Genomic DNA, 22,001 nt, shown 5'->3' with positions numbered 1-22,001 from the left:
ATTACTCACTTTTAAAACTTTAAATATAATTTCTAATTAAGTATCATTTCATAGTCATTACTATGAGAAAAATGTTGCAGGAAAGGTTAAGAAACAAGATCTAAGTAACAGTTTTTAGAAAGGACATTTTACAATGTGGTATATACGAGTGAGCACTGGTTCTATTTATCATTAAAGAATAGCGAAAAGAAAATTTAACATATCTCAAAACTTTTTTGACTTGTGTGGTTTTTTTTTTCAGACTTTAGACCTTTAAAATTTGCATATTTTCTGAACTATTACTGTATTATGATAGAGATTATCATATATTTTCAGATAATGTTTTCTTAACAATTCAACTTTTATTTGTAACTCTTCCATTTATTTTAATTACTAGCACAGTGTGCAACATTTATTAATCAGCAGAGCCTTTTTAAGTTAAAATACTGAATTAGCTAACCCCATTAACATAGAATACTCCAAACAAGCAGTAATAGGAGAGGTAGTTACTGTGCAAATCGTATTATACATGCGGGTGCTCTAGGGCACAGTTAAGCATGATTACCCTCTTTTGATCCAGTATTCCTCTGCCTCTCCCAGCTAATTTCCAGTGGAAATTTACAAAGTGCTGCCTTCATTTTTCCAGCTTAATTTTTCTAATGAAGTTCTGGTACTTTATAACACTGGGGATATAGATAATAAGCCTGTGTATAATTAAGAAGTTCTAGAATTTGTCTACAGAAGAGCCCTGTATTACTTTGGCTGTATAGTGAGAACTGTGCTCTCTTTTTGTCCACTGTTTCTCTGAAAGAAAAACAAAAAGCTTTTTTAAGTAAATGACCACAGAATACTAGAATTCTATTCTTACAGACACCTGCGTCTAAAGAAGTTTAAGATTTTAAAAATCTATATAATTTGATAATTTGGAATACTTTCAGTGATACATTTGAGAATATGTACTTTTAGTATATATAATCAGACAAGTCATAAAAAGACACTTTCAGTGTTTGGACTTTATGCTGTAGAGACACTCATAAGACCAGCACAGTGTTTTAGGCCCTGAGTGAAAGATCAGATAGCTTGCAGATATCACTCTGTTAGCTATGGAGATGGTTTAGAAATGGGAGTCAATGGGGACAGAGGCCAGAGTCACTGGGGCCACAGTCCAGGTCAGAGATGAGGAGGACTCGCCGCAGAGCTGAGATGCTGGTAATGGAGGATAGAGAAAGGTTGACAAGCCACTTTACAGGTAGGATCTTATAACCAGGTTTTTTGGCTTCCCTGGGCCACATTGGAAGAAGAAGAAGAATTGTCTTGGGCCACACATGAAATACACTACTGATAGCTGATGAACTTAAAAAAAAAATCACAACAAGTAATTTTATAATGTTTGAAGAAAGTTTACAAATTTGTGTTGGGCTGCATGTGGCCCACGGGGCATGGGTTGGACAAGTTTGCTATAAACCCTAAATCAGATTTAGGGGCAAGCCTGATATGGTCTGGATGGTGTGGTCAGAGGCACAGATGCATTTAGGATCACTGTCTCAGAGCTTTCTTACTTGCAAAGAACAAAGATCCATTCAAGGAAACTCCAGATTCTAAGGGGATGTTTAAAAGATACATTGAGGAATTTTATAGAGATGTAAAGACCCAAGGGAAAACTGGACTAAGACGAGTAGGGGGCTCTAGGGACATGGCGTTCTTCTAGTGGCATCTCGGCTTTCCTCTGCACGTCTGCTTCTTCTTTCTGCTGACTAGCTTCTCTGATGATTCGTAAATCATGAATTTTCTTTCCCATAAATTTTTAGCTTTCACTTAGTTACCACCCATCCCTAATTCAACATAACCTTCCAGCTCTAGAACCCACAGCTGCTTCTGTTTTTCAGTTCAAATTTCTGAGAGAGAATCTGTTTTGCTCAATTTATGTTGACAAATTGGCTCATGTATGCCATAGGCTTGGAACAAAATAGACAATAAATAGGGTTAAGTTAAAGGTCTATTAACATACTAATAGACCACAACTGTGGTCTAGGAGAGGGTGTGTCACATTATATCAAATACAGTTTTTCTGTGACCGTAGAGCCACAAGCAAGAACCTCCTCAGATTGAGAGCACAGGCAGGAACGTCCTCTCATGCCCTGACTTGATGGCTTCTGACTTAGGTGACTGGCTAGAGGGTGATGTTCTGACTTACCTAAGGAAAAGTATATAAGAAGCATTGCAAGTTTGATAGCATGGAGGATTTGGGTGTGAGTTTAATTTGGAGGCAGTTCTATTTGAGGTGCCTCTAGCGTATCAAGGTAAATATCCATAGTGAACATTTGAAAATACTGTTCTTCAGTTAAAGAAAGATATTGTGTATTGAGATAAAGATTTAGAAATCATCAGTTTAGAGGTGATAGTTAAAACTTTGGTGGTGGAATAATCCCTCCGGAGAAACTATATAGAGAGAAAATTACAGATTTGTAGGAATTGTTTTAATGTTAGGGCAGTGGTTTTTAGTCAGGATTGCTTAACTGCATCACCTTGAGGTTTAAAATTATATACATATGAATTCCCAAGTCTCAATCACAGATAGTTTGGTTCAGTAGGCATATATATTTGCAAAATATGCCCAGATGATTCAAATGCACAGTTCTGGTTAAGAGTCATTAATTTCAGATATTGGCAGAATATGATGAGTCAGTCAAGAAACAGAGACAGCAAGAAAGAGAACCAGGAGAGATTGTGCAAATCAAAGAGGATGGCTACAAGAAGTGGATGAACAGCTTGATGCAAGTTCAAATTCAGTGAAAACTAAAATGGAGGCTGGGCGTGGTGGCTCACGCCTGTAATCCCAGCCCTTTGGGAGGCTGAGACGGGCGGATCATGAGGTCAGGAGATCGAGACCATCCTGGCTAACATGGTGAAACTCCATCTCTACTAAAAAAATACAAAAAATTAGTCGGGAGTGGTGGCGGGCACCTGTAGTTCCAGCTACTCTGGAGGTGGAGGCAGGAGAATGGCATGAACCCGGGAGGTGGACAGTGAGCCAAGATCGCGCCACTGCACTCCAGCCTGGGCAACAGAATGAGACTGTTGCAAAAAAAAAAAAAAAAAAAAAAGAAAAGGAAAGAAAAAAGAAAAAGAAAGAAAGAAAACTAAAAAGGATATCTAGGATTTGGCTATTGGCAAGTCATTCATTAGTAGATTTTACTTTCCCCTGTAACTATCACCTAGTTGTTACTTCTCCTGTATTTTCTTTGGGAATTAACATCACATTAAGCCCTCTATATATTGTACAATCTATAGTCTTCTGTTTAAAAATCATTTTGTTACATCTTTGGTACGTTCACAATTTATCAAGAATAACTAATGGTGATTTGGTGATGTCATACAAAAGTTTGCACAGTAATTTAAGATATAATTTATCTTGTCAGGGACCTTAAAATCATTGACGGAGCTACTCACTTTAAAATTCTAAACCAGAAATCGCAAACTAGTAGCTTGTGAGCAGCATGTAGCCTCCCGGGGGTGTTGTATTTGGATCCCACAATATTCTAAAAATTAGATACATTAAAAAGTAATTTAAAATGGTAATTAAATTATTTACAAATCTAGATTTTACCGCTTATAGCAAAAATCAGATCTAGAAGGAGCAGGTTCACAGTCTGACATGGCAACAATTGATTAAAACTTGGAATCTTTGGTTTACATCTGACTCATTTATGTTACCTGCCTGGCCCTTCAACAGAAAAATAAGAGAGCCTTGTTCTGGAGGATAAGCTTCTCAACAACAGAGTCCCTGAATTATGCACTGCACTTAGCACAATAGTTGACAAACAGTAAGTGCTAAGAGGTTTTCTACGATTGAATTTTGATTCTTGAGCTTGAACTAGATTTTGCTTGTGTTAGCCTAACACATCAGATCAGAAAAATCATTCTCACTAAAAACAAGTCAAGCCAAAAAATGAAGTCAGTTGTGATTTCTCTTTGGTGTTTATTAATACTACACTAACAGTCTCAGTAATAGGCTTATATTTCCTTTTGTTGTTCTTACTATGAACATGATTTTCCAAATTATGTCTCTTAAAAAACTAGTCTTAAGACTAATGTTAATGAGTTTCTTTCAAATAAATTTGGGGGAAAATTACATTGAAAACACTTAAATGGATTTTTGGCACTTACAGGGCTTCTCAGTCTTAAATATACTTTTATTTGATGTGAATATCAAAGAGGGGAAATATAATACAATATGTAGCATTTTGCAAATGTATTCACTAAACAAATATTATTGCATGCTGACTATATGCCAGGTACTGCATTAGGCATTGAGAACGTAGCAATGAACAAGACAGACAAAAGTCTCTCTCTCTTTTTTTTTTTTTTTTTTTTTTTTTTTTGAGACAGAGTCTTGCTCTGTAGCTCAGGCTGGAGTGCAGTGTTGCCATCTTGGCTCACTGCAACCTCCGCCTCCCGGGTTCAGTTGATTCTCCTGCCTCAGTCTCCCAAGTAGCTGGGACTACAGGTGCCCACCACTACACCTGGCTAATTTTTGTATTTTTAGTAGAGACAGAGTTTCACCATGTCGGCCAGGCTGGTCTCGCACTCCTGACCTTAGGTGATCCACCCACCTTGGCCTCCCAAAGTGCTGAAATTACAGACGTGAGCCACCACCCCCAGTGACAAAGGTCTGTTGACCTCATGGAGCAAATGGCCTAGTTGGCCATGAGACCCCTCATCTCATCCCCAGACCATAGTTTGGAATACGGTGGTCTGGATATAGTTTGATGTATTTCTTGCCTTTATTTATTTATTTATTTATTTATTTATTTATTTATTTTGAGACACGGTCTCAGTCTGTCACCCAGGCTGGAGTGCAGTGGCATGATCATGACTCACTGCAGGTTTGACCTCTAGGCTCAGGTAATCCTCCCACCTCAAACTCCCTAGTAGCTGGGACTACACCTTCCCACCACCACGCCCAGCTAATTTTCACATTTTTTGTAGAGATGGGGTTTCACCACGTTGCCCAAGCTGGTCTCAAACTCCTGGGCTCAAGTGATCCACCCACCTTGGCCTCCCAAAGTGCTAAGATTACAGGCGTGAGAAGTTTATGTTCTTTAAGTGATTTATATAAGTCCTTAAAATATCTAAGTTCATCATTTTTAGCCGTTTTTGAAATTTTGTTAGTTTAAAACATTTGATGTAAATGGCCTAAAAGAAGAGCCTATGTGAATGCTACTTAGCTGAGGCCTTTAGCTTCAGTATCTTTTAGCAGAGATTTTAAAAATATTGTTCACAATCAGAAGAAAATAAAGTGAAGTCTGCAAAAAATACATAATGAAATTACTGAGCCAAGATGATTTGAGATTGTTAATAATAATAATAATAATAAATCCAGGGAAATGTATTACTCTTAAGCTAAGAAACATGTAAGGAAAAGGGAAAAAATATCTTTCCAGTTAAATTTAGAAGCTTGCAATATCAGCTTACTGTTTAGTTGAACAGATAGTCTTGTCACTTGAATTCTTTACATTTAAACATTACATTTCTGCCTCCACCCTGGGGGGGGAGATGTTGCTGCCTAAATAGTTCATGAGTTTTAAATTTGTACTATGAATTCTACTCTAAGTATAAAATACAGTGTGTATTAAGCACTTATAGCTATGGTTTGTCCTCAACCATAAAGGGAGTCTATCTAATTTCTATTCCAGATTGTTGCTCATTTTATTAATATCTCTTCAACAAAACCTCCACTAATCTAAGCTATATTTTGAAATCTTTCTGTTCATACTAATGAGCTATATATTAAGTTTACTTGGACATTTAGGGGGTTAATACATACAGTAAAGATACTTTTTATTTTTCATATTGAAGGTAATGAAAAATAGACTGTTATTTATTTGCGGACCTTTTACTAGAACTCAGACTATTCTGTATTATAAAGGACAAATATTCAACATCTTATGGCCCGTTTTAATGGGCCATAACATGGTTTGTTTTTTCAGAAGGGGCAAAATTATTCATTATTAATTATACTTACTACAAGTGTAAAACATATCTCATCCTATTTCAAATATTGTTGCCAAATAATTTGTATATTTCCAATTACATGTTCTTTCAAAATGCTTTGCCTTAAAAAAGCTTATGATTAGTTTATGAGAACTGGGTCATCTGATAATGAGATCAGGCATAAACTGGTTATAACTTAGCCCCTCAGCCCTCAAAACATTAAATTTACTATTTTCTTTCTCTCTTTCTTTTTCTTTCTTTCTTTCTTTCTTTCTTTCTTTCTTTCTTTCTTTCTTTCTTTCTTTCTCTCTCTTTCTTTCTTTCCTTCTTTCTTTCTTTTCTTTCTTCCTTTCTTTCTTCCTTTCTTTCTCTTTCTCTCTCCTTCCTTCCTTCCCTCCTCCTTCCTTCCTTCCCTCCCGCCCTCCCTCCCTTCCTTCCTTCCTTCCTTCCTTCCTTCCTTCCTTCCTTCCTTCCTTCCTTCCTTCCTTCCTTCCTTCCTTCTTTCTTTCTTTCTTTCTGATGGAGTCTCACTCTGTTGCCCAGGCTGGAGTGCAGTAGTATGATCTCGGCTCACTGCAGCCTCCACCTCCCGGGTTCAAATCCTTCTCCTGCCTTAGCCTCTTGAGTAGGTGGGATTACAGGCACATGTCATCACACCTGGCTATTTTTTATATTTTTAGTAGAGATGGGGTTTTGCCATGTTGTCCAGGCTGGTCTTGAACACCTGACCTCAAGTGATCCACCCGCCTCAGCCTCCCAAAGTGCTGGGATTACAGGCGTGAGCCACAGCACCTGGCCTAAATGTACTATTTTCCATATTATAATAATGGTTAAAATATTAGAGGTAAGATTAATTTTTGAGCAGGTGTACTTTTATAACAAAGATTTGCTGTTTGTTGATTCATTTATTAGATTAAATCAGTGTCATTTATCCATATTTCCTCTTTACATTCTTTCATCAACTCTGTCCCAACTTTTAAATGTAGGTGTCTTTGCTTGTCAAATCAAGTTTTGTAGACCAGAGTACAGATTCCCTTCCCTTAGTAAGTCTAGAGTGGAATTTTTCTATTCTTTTTTTCTTCATCCCAATTTAAATGACTGTTCTGTTTTGAACATTACTAAGCTCTTACTCCTTGCCCCTTCTTTGGCAAGTATTTTAGATAGACCTTTTAAGCAGACATTCTGGGATGACCCCTACCAGCCCGTTCTGTATCCCTATTTAGGAGTTCCTGTCCTTCCAGTGTTGTTAATGATTGGCATGAGGAGGCTGCTCATAGACTAACATCTTTATTAATGAAGCTCGTGATCTTTTGAGAATGTGCTAAAATTTTGGCATAAGAAAAAAAATTGACATATGCCTACTTTGTGTAATTTAAAAGATAAAACTATTGATTTTCTAAGAGATTCTTTGTCATGTATTACCCCAGTAGTGCATGCTAAAGAAATAATAGCATCTTACAGTCACTCTTATTAGAAGTAAACTACTACTTGAATGTATGAAGTTCAATTACTCAAATATTGCAACAATAAAATTCATAAGACCTTATTTGCTATTCTGTTATCTCATTATATTTTCTTGTCTATAAAGGATAGGAGGTTTTGAAACTTGAAAAGTAAATAATTTTATACCTACTTTGAGAATAAGAAAAAGTATGTGTTTCTCTTTTCCCACCTGAAAAAGTGAATGTGTCAATAGTCACTTACCGTTTAAGAGTCCTGTACTTATTTTATAATTCATAAATACGAAATCTCTTCCAATAAAAGGTGGAAAATGTCAGACTTCTCTGGGCATCAAAGGATCATAAGGCATGTAATTTAGCAACAGAGTTTAGAGAGAGGAATGTGATAATGGGCAACTACCTTGATCCTCAGTCTTTATTAGCCTTTGTAATGCTGTGGCCAAGTCAGCCCCTCAAGGAGAGAGCCAGTGTGGCACATCAACAATGGTTACAGGGTGTGACAGGAGTATCTGCAACTGGGTTAATATTCTCAGTTGCATAGAGATGCAACATCCATCATAGAGATGTTAAGTAAGACAAGATGAAACTGCTGAAACTTGACCTGTACTGATAGGAGACAATATAAGCACCCTGGCAACAGCATTCTATTTTCCAGGCAACTTGGCTATGTTCTTATAAGAGCCCACATATGTTTTCCAATCTTGTACCTCTGAGCATCTATTCATATGGATCCCTTACTTGCATCCCCATCCTCGATTCCCATTTCCATCTAATGGAATCTGACCCATTTGTTAAAGCCCAGGTTAGATAGTGCCCTCCGTGCTCTCTGTTCTCATATGCTTCTTTTATTGCCTTTATCTCAAAAGCTTCACGCCCATCCTACCCTCAACTCCCACTTTATACTGTCGTGGTTGTCTTTTTCCCTCATGAGATTCTAAGAGCCTTTGGGCATCTGCTTATTCACCTTTTTATACTCATAGTGTCTAGTACAATGTATAGAACATAGTAGTTAATAAGACATATCTGGTAGATTGAATTAACTATGAATCAAGTCACCAAGAGTTTATTATATAGTTAATATTTGCTTACCTAATACAGATCCAGAACTGAGTATCCCTTTCGGTATCACCAGGGCTGTCTCTAGGAGAAGCCTAAGACTCCCTTTGCCTCCCCTTTCCCAACCCCCACCACCACCCCATTCCAACTGTCTCCATTCAGCTGAAGGAAGAGCAGGGCTGCTATGATCTGTCCTACAAGGTATGGTGGTTCCAGTGGTGGGGTTCCCTGTCTTTAGATTGTCTTTTGACTTCTCAGGAGATTTAAGTAGTAAAATGTCACCCTGGATTTTCTCCCTATGGGAAGAATCCTTACCCGTCTCTCCCTTTCCTTTGACTTGCCAGTAAGGAAACAGTAAGGCTATTTTTCCTGGAGAGATAACTGTGCTATCTGTAAGCTCACCTCTGATTTTTGTTAGCCGTTGAGATGCTGAGGGCAGGTCCAGGAGCCGTCCTCACATTAGAAATTGTTGGATTGGCCGAGCGCGGTTTGCTCATACCTGTAATCCCAACACTTTGGGAGGCCAAGGCAGGAAGATTGCTTGAGGCCAGGCGTTTGGGACCAGCCTGGGCAACATAGTGAGACCGCATTTCTATTTTTAAAATTTTTAAGATAAGCAAATAGATAAAGTGGAGGATTATACAAGCTCTGCTATAAATTTTTAGAGAAACTTCTTCTAGTTTGCTATTTCTCCTACCTCTATTCTAGATGAAAGAACTATTTGTATGCTATTGTATAGCTCATTGGAGAATGTATTACAGTCTGGAACCAAATTCCTGACTTGTGATAGAGTATCCCTTTATCCTGTTTTATGTTTAATACATAGTTTGCACTGGGAGCTCTTCAACTGAGAGGGGGCTGATCTAGGACGTTTGGTGTCTGAGACTTACCTGTTCCATAGCCATTTGTTGATATCTATAAATCTCTATTGCTATGTCTATTTTGAAATAATTTACCTAAGGCAGAATCCACTGAAGATTGTGTAACTATCCTATTGGACAGTCATAATTCATGCATATGTAAAAATAAAGAAAAATGTTTTACTGTTTATATCAATCTATAATATATTATTGTCAATGGATTGTCTTTTGTGTGTGTGTGTTTGTGTGTGTATGAGACGGAGTTTCTCTCTTGTCACCCAGGCGAGAGTGTAGCGGGGCTGTCCCAGCTCACTGCAACCTCTGCCTCCTGGGTTCAAGTAATTCTCCCTGCCTCAGCCTCCCGAGTAGCTGGGATTACAAGTACCTGCCATCATGCCTGGCTAATTTTTGTATTTTTAGTAGAGATGGGGTTTTGCTATGTTGGCCACGCTGGTCTCAAACTTCTGACCTCATCGCCTTGGTCTCCCAAAGTTCTGGGATTACAGCTGTGAGCCACCATGCCCAGCCTCCATGGATTGTTTTCACAGACAATCTTATCTCCACTAAGGCTGTTCATGATCTACTTTGTTGCCTTCAACTAACTATGTTGAATGCTTTTCAGTTTCTTCAGCATTCCGTTTTATGCTCTAACTCACCTACATATATTTGCTTATGTTGTTTTTCCCACCTTAAATAGCTTCACCAGATTCTTAACTTGAACTCTACTAGCCTTTCAACACTCAGTTCTGGCATACATGGTCTGGGAAGATAATTTTTCCATGCCCCACCCTCCATTTCCCTGCCAGTAATTCCCTATACCCTCACACACACACGTGTTTATGCAAACGCAAATCTTCCTCTTTGCATTAATTGACTCTTGTCCATACATCCATCACAAAACTTATCACATTCTACTTGTGTTTATTGTCCCATTTCATACCGCTACTAGAAGGTGAATTCCTTTCAGGTATACTGCATCTTCCCTCATTATACCACTGTATTTTTCTTTTCTTCTTTTTTTAAATTTTTTTGAGACAAGGTCTCACTGTCACCCAGGCTGGAGTGCAGTGGCACAATCTCGGCTTACTGCAGCCTCAACCTCCAGGCTCAAGCAATCCTCCTGCCTTAGCCTCCCAAGTAGCTGGGACTATAGGTGCACAACACCACGCCTGGTTAATTTTTAAAAATTTTTATTAAAGAAGAGTTCTCACTTTGTTGCCCAGGCTGATGTTGATCTCCTGGCCTCAAGCGATCCTCCCACCTTGGCTTCCCAAAGTGCTAGGATTACGGGCATGAGCCACCCTGACCAGCCCTGTATTTTTCAAAGTGCCTAGTACATAAATTTATTTCATTTAAGAGTTGGTCCATGAGGCAGGGTGCGGTGACTCACGCCTGTAATCCCAGCACTTTGGGAGGCCGAGGCGGGCTGATCATGAGGTCAAGAGATAGAGACCATCCTGGCTAACATGGTGACACCTTGTCTCTACTAAAAATACAAAAATTAGCTGGGCATGGTGACGTGTGCCTGTAGTCCCAGCTACTCGGGAGGCTGAGGCAGGAGAATCGCTTGAACCTGGTATGCAGAGGTTGCCTTGAGCCGAAATTGCACCATCTCAAAAAAATGTTCAATGAATAAATATTTAGATAATAGAGAAATCAGTGTTAGTTGGAGTGGTAGATTAGGCACCTGGGACAGCTGGATGTTAAAGTGGATTTTGAAAGAGGAGTAGTGCATGGATCAGCATTTCAGGAGGAAGAGCATGAACAAAGGCATAGAGGTAGGATGGGAGAAGAAAGGCAAATGACATCAAGAGAACAGCAGGTAGGGAGTGGCTGAACAGCCTGAAGAGATCAAGTGCATTAGAAAAAGCCTGAAGGCTAGATTGGAGAATTTAGGCTTGATTCAATAGGCAGGAGAGGTTCATAATTTGAAGATTTCAATTATCTGACAGTGAAATAAATGCACTGATGGAAAACCTAGAGTTATGTGTAACAATAGTAGGACTTTAATAAAAGGTGAAAAATTAAAGAGAGTTATAAGGCAGAAAAACAATAAATGTCATTTGTTAGTGTCCTTATTTGGAAAATACATATATGTATATAATGACAAAATAATATTACATGTACTCAGTGTACAAAGACTATAATATATTTACAATGGACCTATTTTCCTGGAAGCTAATTAACTATTTTTAATTTTTGCTTCCTGAGACCTCTACCAATTCTTCCGTAACTGCCCAGACATTCAAGTTGTTACTTGTTTGTATATACTACTGTATCTCTACATTGCTTTCAAGAATTTTTGCCAGATCTATGTCTTTGATAAGATTGTAAAAAAAACAGGTAAATACATGTATTACTTTTCTTTAACATGAAGTGTAGTTGATTGAAAAGTACTCACTCTAAGCATGAGCACAACTGAATACATATTAAAAACTGGTAAAAGAACATAGTTTTAAAGTAATTGATAACCACATAAAATTTTATTATAAACTAAAGTGACTTTTTCAATGTTAGTAGCTATTTATACTTTATAGAGCAAATCTGATTTGTGAATTAAATATTTTTTTCCTAATTTGAAGATAAATGTTATTTAAAGATTATAAAATATCTAAATATTTTTGAATATACATACATGCACATATATATGTACAATTAAGAATATGTATATGTGTTACTTTCATGAAACATGATGGCTAAATGAAAGTAGAGTTCATTCATGAGCAGGGTAGTACCCAGTCTTCCAGCCTTGTTTCAGCCATCCATTCCCTTGAGAAGACAAATTTTGTTCAGACACAAAAGAAAAATGTACTATTAAAATGCAATTCAGAAGTGATAAAAACTGGAAGTGCAGCAGCCGGCTCACAGCACCTCCTTTGTATACTCAGGGACATCGGGGCTACATTAATTTTTTTGTGTTTGATGTCCATCCCATGTGCAAATTAGCACTGGAAGGACCATAATCTATCTTATATGAGAGCTCTTTTCCCAAGTGCATATGTAATACATGCTTCTGTAACTTTGTATAATTCAAAGCTCTGTATTCTGTTTATTTTTTATTTTAAATAGTGTTAGAAAATACTTTCTTTGGAAAATATTAAGAATTTTTAAATAAATATTAAAAAGAAATTGCAGAGAAGTGTTAAAATTGATGAAAGAATGCTACTTTTTCTGTTTATTAAATGACAAAAATAATAATTTTCAGTTGAATTTAGATTTTTAAAAACACCTTTCTTTATCTTAACTAAATGAGATCATCTATATGAAAATGTTGGCATATAGTAATGGCTCAATAAATATATGTTGAACCTCAACTTTTTTTAAAGTCTGAATTTCAGAATATTTTTCTTAGGAGAATATTTTATTTTGCTATATATAGTTTCTATTTCCCAGAGCTTCCACTTTTCTCTAAATGTTTCTTTTATTTAAAAAACCTTCCAACTTTTATTTCATTAATACCATATCTCCTTTGATTATATGTGTTAAAAATTTCTGAATTTACTCCTTTTTGCTGCATCATGATGTCTGTTTCCTCTAGCTTATTCCTTATGTTTGGATTTGTGTCCTTCTTCCACATTGGTTATTTTCCCACTGGTAAACCATTCTTAAGTTTATATTAAAAGGGAAAATGTAAAAATTAGATTAGAAACTCTATGGGTGTAAAAGAGTGGCTTTTTGATAGATTTTATTATACTCTGATACACCCTTTTAATTAAAACATCCCCAAATTGTTGATATTTGAACTCGTTTCTCTAAGAACTGTCATATCTTTTCAGAAGATGCAATCAGTCTTCTGAAGGATATAAGTCCAAGCTGCCAGTGCACTTAAGAGACGAGCAAGGAAAGAGTTCAATGGCCAGTCTTTGGATTAAAATCTACATATTCCATTTGGTGCCTCCCCTTAGCCTTCCTCAGTACATGCTTTCCTTGAGACTAGAGCTTTTTGGTGTAAATTTTTTCTGAGAATATGCTTTTATGGATACATGGACTGGGACATGGACCTGGGGATTTCATTACTCCTTACATAAGCTTTCAGCTGTTTTCAGCTTCATTCCTTCTCTCACTTTCTGGAATAATTGTAGATTTATTTCCCGAGCTTTTCCCTGGTTCTGCAGGACAAATTGCCCTGTTTCTCTTTGACATCTCATTCTTCTGGCACCTAGATTTCAGTTTTCTTAACACTTTTGTGTCATTTATGAATTTTCTATCTTCCTTCCACCTGCTAAAAATTAATTGGTGTTTTCAATTGCTCTTTCTTATTTTCTGTCCTATTTCTTCTTATAGGTTTATAACTTTTAAAAAAATTTCTTTACTCTTATTTCAGTGTGTTTTGGTGAGGGATCTGGGTTACACTAAAAGCATATCACAATCTTAGATGTTCTGTGAGAGTTTATATGGGTTTTAAAAGTTTGGTCTTTTCTGTTGATCATAAAAATATCTAAAGTAATAATGATGATGATAATGATAATGGTTGCTGCAACAGGTTCCTTCGATTTTTACATCTGCTTTTAGCACCGACATTATTTATTGGACACAATCTTTTCAGCCTCCATGTTAAATACCTTACATAAATTAAGTTGTTCATTCATTGTAATAACCCTATATGGAAGTCAAGGCTCATTCAGGTAACTTGCATAGGGTAATACAGCTAGCAAAGCAAAGCTAAGGTGTGATTACAGGTCTGGCTGACTTGAAGGCCCCATTATTCGTAACTGCTACTGCTACCAATAATGCCACCATTATTCAAGTGACTTAAAATTGAAGAAAGCCTACTTCAATGAGAATTGACTGTACTGGCTGTCCTTTTGATTTAGGGATAATATTTTAAAATTAAGAACATTTTCATTTATATGATGAATTTTGAGTTTTTTGGCATAATTAATTCATAAATTTATTATTTAGCATTATCTCTATATAAAATACTTGAGACTCACAAAAATTCTGTGAAGAACATTTTAGTATCTCCATTTGCAGAATAGAAAATAAAGATTAATAGAAGTAATTAACACAGGTAATCAATGGCAGAGGTTGAAATGGAATCTAGGTATTCTGATTCTAAATCATGTATTATTTTCACTGTACTATAGTACTTCTCCAAAGCCTTATTTTAAAAATCAAGTGTCTCTAAAAATGAAGTTAAGAATAGCTCCTAAATATTTCTTTCAGGTTTTTGCCATTTTCTTCATACCATAAAAATGAAAAGTACATCCCATCAATGCATTTATCAAGCAAGTATTGTCCTATTTCTCACAAAGAACAATTCCGAAGTGAAAATCCTAAGAAATGGATCTGTGACAAGGTGAGTTAACAAAACATTTTAAAAAGTTATTCCTTTTTAAAAGCTAGAAATATACATTAATTAGAGCAAGTATAAATATTCTTATTACAATTAAGACCTTTATGGTAACAAAATTATTTATAGACAGCTGTTTTAGGTACAGATGATGCTGCTGACCTATGTAAGATTGTTTTTTTCAGTATTGTATTCCTAAGTTTTATGACTTAGCTATAACTTAGCTGCCCTAGGGTCAAAGGCATGGATCACTGGCATTGGCATATGACCAGGGTGAGGGCTTGAGTACGAGGTCACAGAATGGAGTTAAGCTAATTCTCGGGCATGGAGATCAGGGCTTGTTTGCTCTCTCTCAATCTATGTATGTATGTTTATAGATAGCTAAATAAAGAAGGGGGGAGAGAAGACATGCATTATATAAAACATGGTGTATAACATACATTTAACATGCATATATGTATATGTGCAACTCCTGAGTGTCATATGCACTTGCATAGCAGGTACAGCACGTATGTGTGGCACTTGTGTGATATATTAGTCTGTACTCAGGCTGCCACAACAAAGTACCATAGACTAACTTCAACCACAGACATTTATTTTCTTACAATTCTGGAGGCTGGAAGTCTGAGATAACTGCCAACATAGTTTCTGGTGAGGCCTTTCTTCCTGGCTTGTAGGCAGGTACCATCTCCCTGTTTGCTCATATAACCTCTTCTTTCTGGGCAGAGAGAGGGCAGGCTCTCTTGTGTCTCTCCCTGTAAGGGCACTAATCCCAAGAGACCAGGACCCTCCCTTCATGACCTTATTTAACCTTAATCACCTCTTTACAGGTTCTGTTTCTAATACAGTCACATTACAGGTTAGAGATTCAACCTATGAATTCTGGGGAAACAGAATTCATTTCATAGCCTTCCATTCCTAGCACCCAAAACTCATGCACTCTTGAATGCAAATACATTCTTTCCATCTCAAAAGCCACAAGAATCTTAATACATTTAGTACCCGCTCTAAACTCTAAAGTCATAGCTAAATCATAGGAACATGACAAGGATGCCCACTCTTTTTTTTTTTTTTCTTTTTTGAGATGAAGTCTCGCTCTGTCACTCAGGCTGGAGTGCAATGGCGCAATCTTGGCTCACTACAACCTCCGCCCCCCAGATTCAAGTGATTCTCCTGCCTCAGCCTCCCAAGTAGCTAGAACTACAGGCACACGCCACCACGCCTGGCTAATTTTTTTGTATTTTTAATAGAGACGGGGTTTCACCATATTAGCCATGATGGTCTCCTTCCCCTGACCTTGTGATCTACTGGCATCATCCTCCCAAAGTTCTGGGATTACAGGCATGAGCCACCGCACCCGGCCTCAAGGATGCCCAGTCTTACAACTACTATTCAGTATAGTACTGGAAGTCCTAGCCAGAGCAATTAGGCAAGAGAAAGAGAGAAAAGGCATCCATACTGGGAAGGAAGATGTAAAATTGTCTGTTTGCAGATGACATGATCTTAAATATTAAAAACCCTAAAGACTCCACACCAAAGACTATTAGAACTAATAAACAAATGCAATAAGGTTTCAGGATACAAAATTAACATACAAATATTAGTAGCATTTCCATACACTAACAATGAACTGTCCCAAAAAGAAATCAAGATAATAATCCCATATAGGAATAACTAAGGAAGTAAAAGATCTGTACACTGAAAACTATAAAATACTGATGACATAAATTAAAGAAGACACAAATAAATGGAAAGGTATTCTGTGTTCATGGACTGGGAGAATTTAATATTGTTAAAATGTCCATCTAAACAAAGTGATCTATTGAGTCAATGCAATCCCTATCAAAATCCCAATGTCATTTTTCACAGAAACAGAAAAAATAATCCTTGACCAGGCTGGGTGGCTCATGCCTGTAATCCCAGCGCTTTGGGAGGCCAAGGTGGGCAGATCACTTGAGATCAGGAGTTCGAGACCAGCATGGCCAACATGGTGAAACCCTGCCTCTACTAATAATACAAAATGTAGCCAGGTGTGGTGGTGCCCACCTGTGGTCCCAGCTACTTGGGAGGCTGAGGCAGGAGAATCGCTTGAAACTTGGAGACGGAGGTTGCAGTGAGCTGAGATCGTGCCACAGCACTCCAGCCTGGGTGAAAAAGTAAGACTCTGTCTCAAAAGAGAAAAAACAAAAAAGAAGAAGAAAAGGAAAAACAATCCTAAAATTCCTGAACCACAAAAGACCCTGAACAGCCAAAGCAGTCTTGAGCAAAAAGACTAAAGATGTAAGGATCACACTACCTGATTTCAAATTATATTACAAAGTCATAGTAATCAATACAACATGATCCTGGGATAAAAAATGGAATAGGATACAGAGCCCAGAAATAAATGCACACATTTATGCCCAATTGATCTTTGACAAAGGTGCCAAATACACACAATGGGGACAGGATGGTCTCTTCAACGAACGGTGATGAGAAAACTGTATATCCACATGCAGAAGAATGAAAGTGAATCCTTATCTCACACTATATGCAAATATCAACTAAAACTAGATTAAGACCTGAAACTGTAAAACTACTAGAAGGAAATATAGGAAAAAAGCTTCTTGACATTGGTCTAAGCAATTATTTTTTGGATATGACCCCAAAAGTATAGGCAACAAAAGCAAAAATAGACAAATAGAATTGCATCAAACCAAAAAGCTTTGCACAGCAAAGGAAATGATCAACAGCATAAGGAGACAAACTATGAAATAGGAAGAAATATTTGCAAACCATACAAATTGATAGAGTTAATATCTGAAATATATAAGGAACTCATACAGCTCAATAGCAAGAAAACAAATAACCTCTTTTAAAAATGGGCAAAAACTGGAATAGACATTTCTCAAAAGAAGACATACAAATGGCCAACAAGTATATGAGAAGATGCTCAGCATCACTAATCATCAGGGAAATGCAAACAGAAACCACAATGAGATATAACTTTACACATGTTAGAATGGCTATTACCAAAAAGACAAAAGATAACATATTGGCAAGGATGTGGAGAAAATGGAATGCTTGTACACTATTTGTGGGAATACAGATTAGTACAGTCATTATGGAAAATGGTGGTTCTTCAAAAAATTAAAAATAGAACTACTGTACAATCCAGCAATCCTATTCCTGGGTATAGATTCAAAGGAAGTGAAGTCAGTATATTGAAGAGATATCTGCAGCCCCATGTTTACTGCAGCATTTTCAAAATCGCCAAGATATGGGATCAAATTATTCATTGAAGGATAAATGGATAAAGAAAATGTGCTAGATATACACATTGGAATACTATTCAGCTTTTAAAAAGAAGGACATTCTGTCATTTGTGATAACATGGATGAACCTGGAGAACCTTACACTAAATGAAATGTTAGGCACAGAAAGACAAATACTGCATGACGTCATTTATATGTGAAATCTGAAAAAAATCAAACTCAGAAGTACAGAGTGGAATTGTGGTTACTAGGGACTTGAGGCAGGAGGTAGGGGTGAGAAATGAGAAGGAGACGATTGTCAGAAGGTACCAAGTTCCAATTAGGATGAATAGTTCTGGAGATCTATTATACAGCATGGTGACTAAAATTAATAATGTATTGTATACTTGAAAATGACCCAGAGCATAGATCTTAAATGTTCTTATCACAAAATAGAAATAACTGTGCTAAATGTTATGCATATGTTAATTAGCATGATTGTGGTAATCATTTCACAATGCATATGTATATCAGAACATCATGTTGTACACTGTAAATATATACAATTTTTACAAATGGTCAACAAGTATATGAGAAGATGCTCTACATTACTAATCATCAGGGAAATGTAAATAGAAACCACAATGGCATGTAACCTCACACATGTTAGAATGGCTATTAACAAAAAGACAAAAGATGACATGTATTGGCAAGGATATGCTGTGTTCATGAACTGGAAGAATTTAAATTGTTAAAATGTCCATACAACCAAAGTAATCTGTTGAGTCACTGCAGGTGTATTTAATTTGTGAATTACACCTCAGTAAAGCTGTGGGAAAACAAAGAAAGAACTACCAAGAAATACCATATAATCAGATACGGGTGAAACTTGCCTCATCCTGAGGTAAACTGCCTCTCTAGCTGTGAACCTGTGAAACCAGTCAAGTTATGTGCTTCCAAAATGCAATAATAAGACACGCAAAGGGGAGATATTTCTATGCCAAAAGGGAAAAATTGGAAGAAAGGAATGGATGATGTGTCTCAGAGAAGTGTAAAACCTAACAAGGCAAATTCTATTTGATGTTAAGACTTGAAAATAATACTTTTTGGTTCAATATTTTGCTCTCCAGTTCCTCTGGGATGGCAGGGTCACCCTGATGACTCTGTGGGTGAGGCAGAGTCTCTCTGCAAGGGCCCTGCCCACAAGGCTCCCTGTAAAGGTGGGTCCTGCCCTAGAGGCACTGAACAGGGTCATCCTGCCCCATGGAATCTGGAGAGGTGGCCCCAGTCTTTGAAACCTAGAAGGAAACAGTCCTGCTCCTTGGGCCTCTTGTAGGAGTAGCAGCCCCAGTGATCTCTGAATCCCCTTAGGAGTCATTCTTCCCTTTGCTTGAATAGTGGTCCAGTCCTTGTAGAATCCAAGAAGTCCCACAATCTGCCTTAAGTCTTTTCTGCTTTCTCTGCACCATGTACTTCAAACTCTTGGTGTCTTAGCTGATATAATCTCATCTCTGGTCCTGGTTTCTGTCAATAGAGCTGATGAAGTCCTTGAGTCCCAATATCTCTTTATCTGTTTATTAGTCAAGAATTTTTTTCTAGGCACTGGAAATATAAGATATTGTTTCTGCCATGTTATGTGCTTCCTTAGCAATATGTTCCTACTCTAGCTCAAAACCCAGCACTCACAGACTGTTGTATGACATCATTTAAACTTAATCACCTTCTTAAAAGCTCTGTCTCCAATATATAGTCACATTGAGAGTTAGGCTTCAACACATGAGTGGTTGGGGGGGGGGATGGGCTACAAAATTCAGGCTATACCACCTAACATACATGTTATATATGCAGCACACATACAGCATGGTGATTATAGTTAACAATGTATACTTGTATACAAACATACATATACATATTTATCTTTGTGCTGCACTTATATATAGGGAAAAGAATTGAGTGGCACATATATACCATGGAATACTATATAGCCATAAAAAAGAATGAAGTCATGTCCTTTGCAGCAACATTGGTGTAGCTGGAGGTCATTATTCTAAGTGAATTAATGCAGACATAGAAAATCAAATTCTGCGTGTTCTGACTTTTAAGTGGGAGCTAAACAATGAGTACACATGGACATAAAGATGGAAAAAATAGATACTGGGGTCTCCAAAAGAGGGGAGGGAGGGAGGGAGGAATTGGGGCAAGGGCTGAAAAACTACTTATTGAGTGCTATGTTCAGCATTTGGGTGATGGGATCAATAAAAGTCCAAACCCCAGTATTAACATAATATATTCATATAACAAACCTGTGTATATGTACACCCTGAAATGAAAAAAAATCACATATAAAAGGAAACCTATTTTACTGTCTAAGGACATTCCTAAGAGAGTTTGCTTTTCTGAAAACATTTAGTGTAACTGTCATTACACTACATATTCTGCAAAATTTAAATATTATGGTTCATCATATTATGTTTTATATCTATAGCTTTTTAATTTAATTTTTGGCTTAGAATAAAACTTTCAATAGATCTGAATGAACAGGATAATGTATATGTATATTACTTGCCCATATTATAATTCAATAAGGGCTTCAGAATTAAGAACATTAGTCAGAAAACATGATATATAAAGGAAGAAAGAAAACAAATATTTCTTATCTGATTTCAAAATATTTTTTACCTCTTAAATAAAAATGTCTGAATTGGGAACACATGTCTTGGACTATAAGAGATGAAAAGGGAAAGTTCTTACTATGCATTTAACCTGTTGCTCCTTGTAGGGAGAAAATATAATTTCTTTTCTTTCCCTCATAGATTCTTAGTTGAGATATTTTCCTGAAAAGTCAGATTAACAAGAGAAAAACTCAGTCAAATTGTATTAACACATGCCATACCCATCACGTGGAAGAGACCTCAGTTCAAAAGTATTTCTCAAAGCAGTGGCATAGGGGCCTTGCATAAATAGTACTTTAATAAAGAGCTCTACATTCTATATAGTGACAAAACAAAGAATAGTGTATCTCCACACTTCCAAAACGCAGGAAAATGTGGGAAGATACATTCATGGAAAGAACAAAGTCTCCTCCAGGATCTTCTGGCGCCACTGTCTCTGAGCTCTGTTTCTGAGCTGATAAGCAAGTGTTGTAAAAGTGCCTGCCTTTAGGTGGGAAAGGCAAAGGGGAAGGGCAGAATGTGCCCCTGCATTTTAACCTTCTTCAGCTCTGTGATCCCCAGTGTTTCAGAGAGGAATATTTTGATTTCCTTCACTAACAATTAAAAAATACACACACACACACACACACACACACACACATCTTAGAATTTACACAAAATGAGTTGACTTTCTGGAAAAAGATTGGAGCCACTAGAAAGGGTATGGTTCCACATATTACCAGACCTAATGATTCTATTAATAGTCTATCAGTGAGGATTCATTCCTTTGCATACTGCCTCCTTCCTGAAGGGATTTAAGGCATCTTTCTAAAAGTAAAATACAAATAAAAATACAAAAATTAGCAGCTGGGCGTAGTGATGCGTGCCTGTAGTCCTAGCTACTCGGGAGGCTGAGGCAGGAGAATCGCTTGAACCTGGGAAGCAGAGGTTGCAGTGAGCCGAAATCGCACCACTGCACTCCAGCCTGGTGACAGAGCGAGACTGTCTCAAAAAATAAAAATAAATAATTAAATAAAAGTAAAATGCAATAAGGGTCATATTATTGAAGTAAGGATACGGGGAAATGATCTAAGATGAGAAGAGTTTATATGCCTGCAACATAAAGGGAAAACATCACTGTGGTGGTGATTTATGAATTTCAGCTTCCTGGTGTCCAACATAAAAAGGAAGACAAAAGTCACAGATGGATCTTCCTTTCTCAAAAGGAAGAAATGTTAGACCCAAAAGAAAAACAAGGTGTTTCTTTACTAAACTCTAAGAAACATTCTTTTTTAAAGGACATTATAAATATGGGATTGCCAAGGGGTGAGACATGCTGGAAAGTAAATTGGATACTTCAGAAAGTAATTTTTTTTTTGGCAGCTACTAAGACATCTTAATTAAAAATGGCCTTCAAAAATGTTAGTAATTCCAAGGCATAAAGAATGTATACAGTGAGTCGTTTGACCTAGTTC

At 37.0% G+C, this 22,001-nt stretch overlaps 1 protein-coding gene across 2 annotated transcripts in view; it reads left to right on the top strand.

The window, feature by feature from the left end:
• The window catches only part of SPATA17 (spermatogenesis associated 17), a 228,590-nt gene that overhangs the window by 146,757 nt on the left and 59,832 nt on the right, over positions 1–22,001 (top strand). For both annotated transcript variants that reach the window (XR_001895561.2, XM_003893103.4), the window contains exon 9: positions 14,516–14,648. Coding sequence is in view for 1 of the 2 variants with exons in the window: in XM_003893103.4 (XP_003893152.2) it covers positions 14,516–14,648 (133 nt within the window). In the remaining variant the exon portion in view is untranslated. The remainder of the gene's footprint in view (positions 1–14,515; positions 14,649–22,001) is intronic.

This window comes from Papio anubis, chromosome 1 (genome assembly GCF_008728515.1).
Source record: "Papio anubis isolate 15944 chromosome 1, Panubis1.0, whole genome shotgun sequence".
Classification (NCBI taxonomy): Eukaryota; Metazoa; Chordata; class Mammalia; order Primates; family Cercopithecidae; genus Papio; species Papio anubis.
This window is presented reverse-complemented; position numbering and strand designations above follow the sequence as displayed.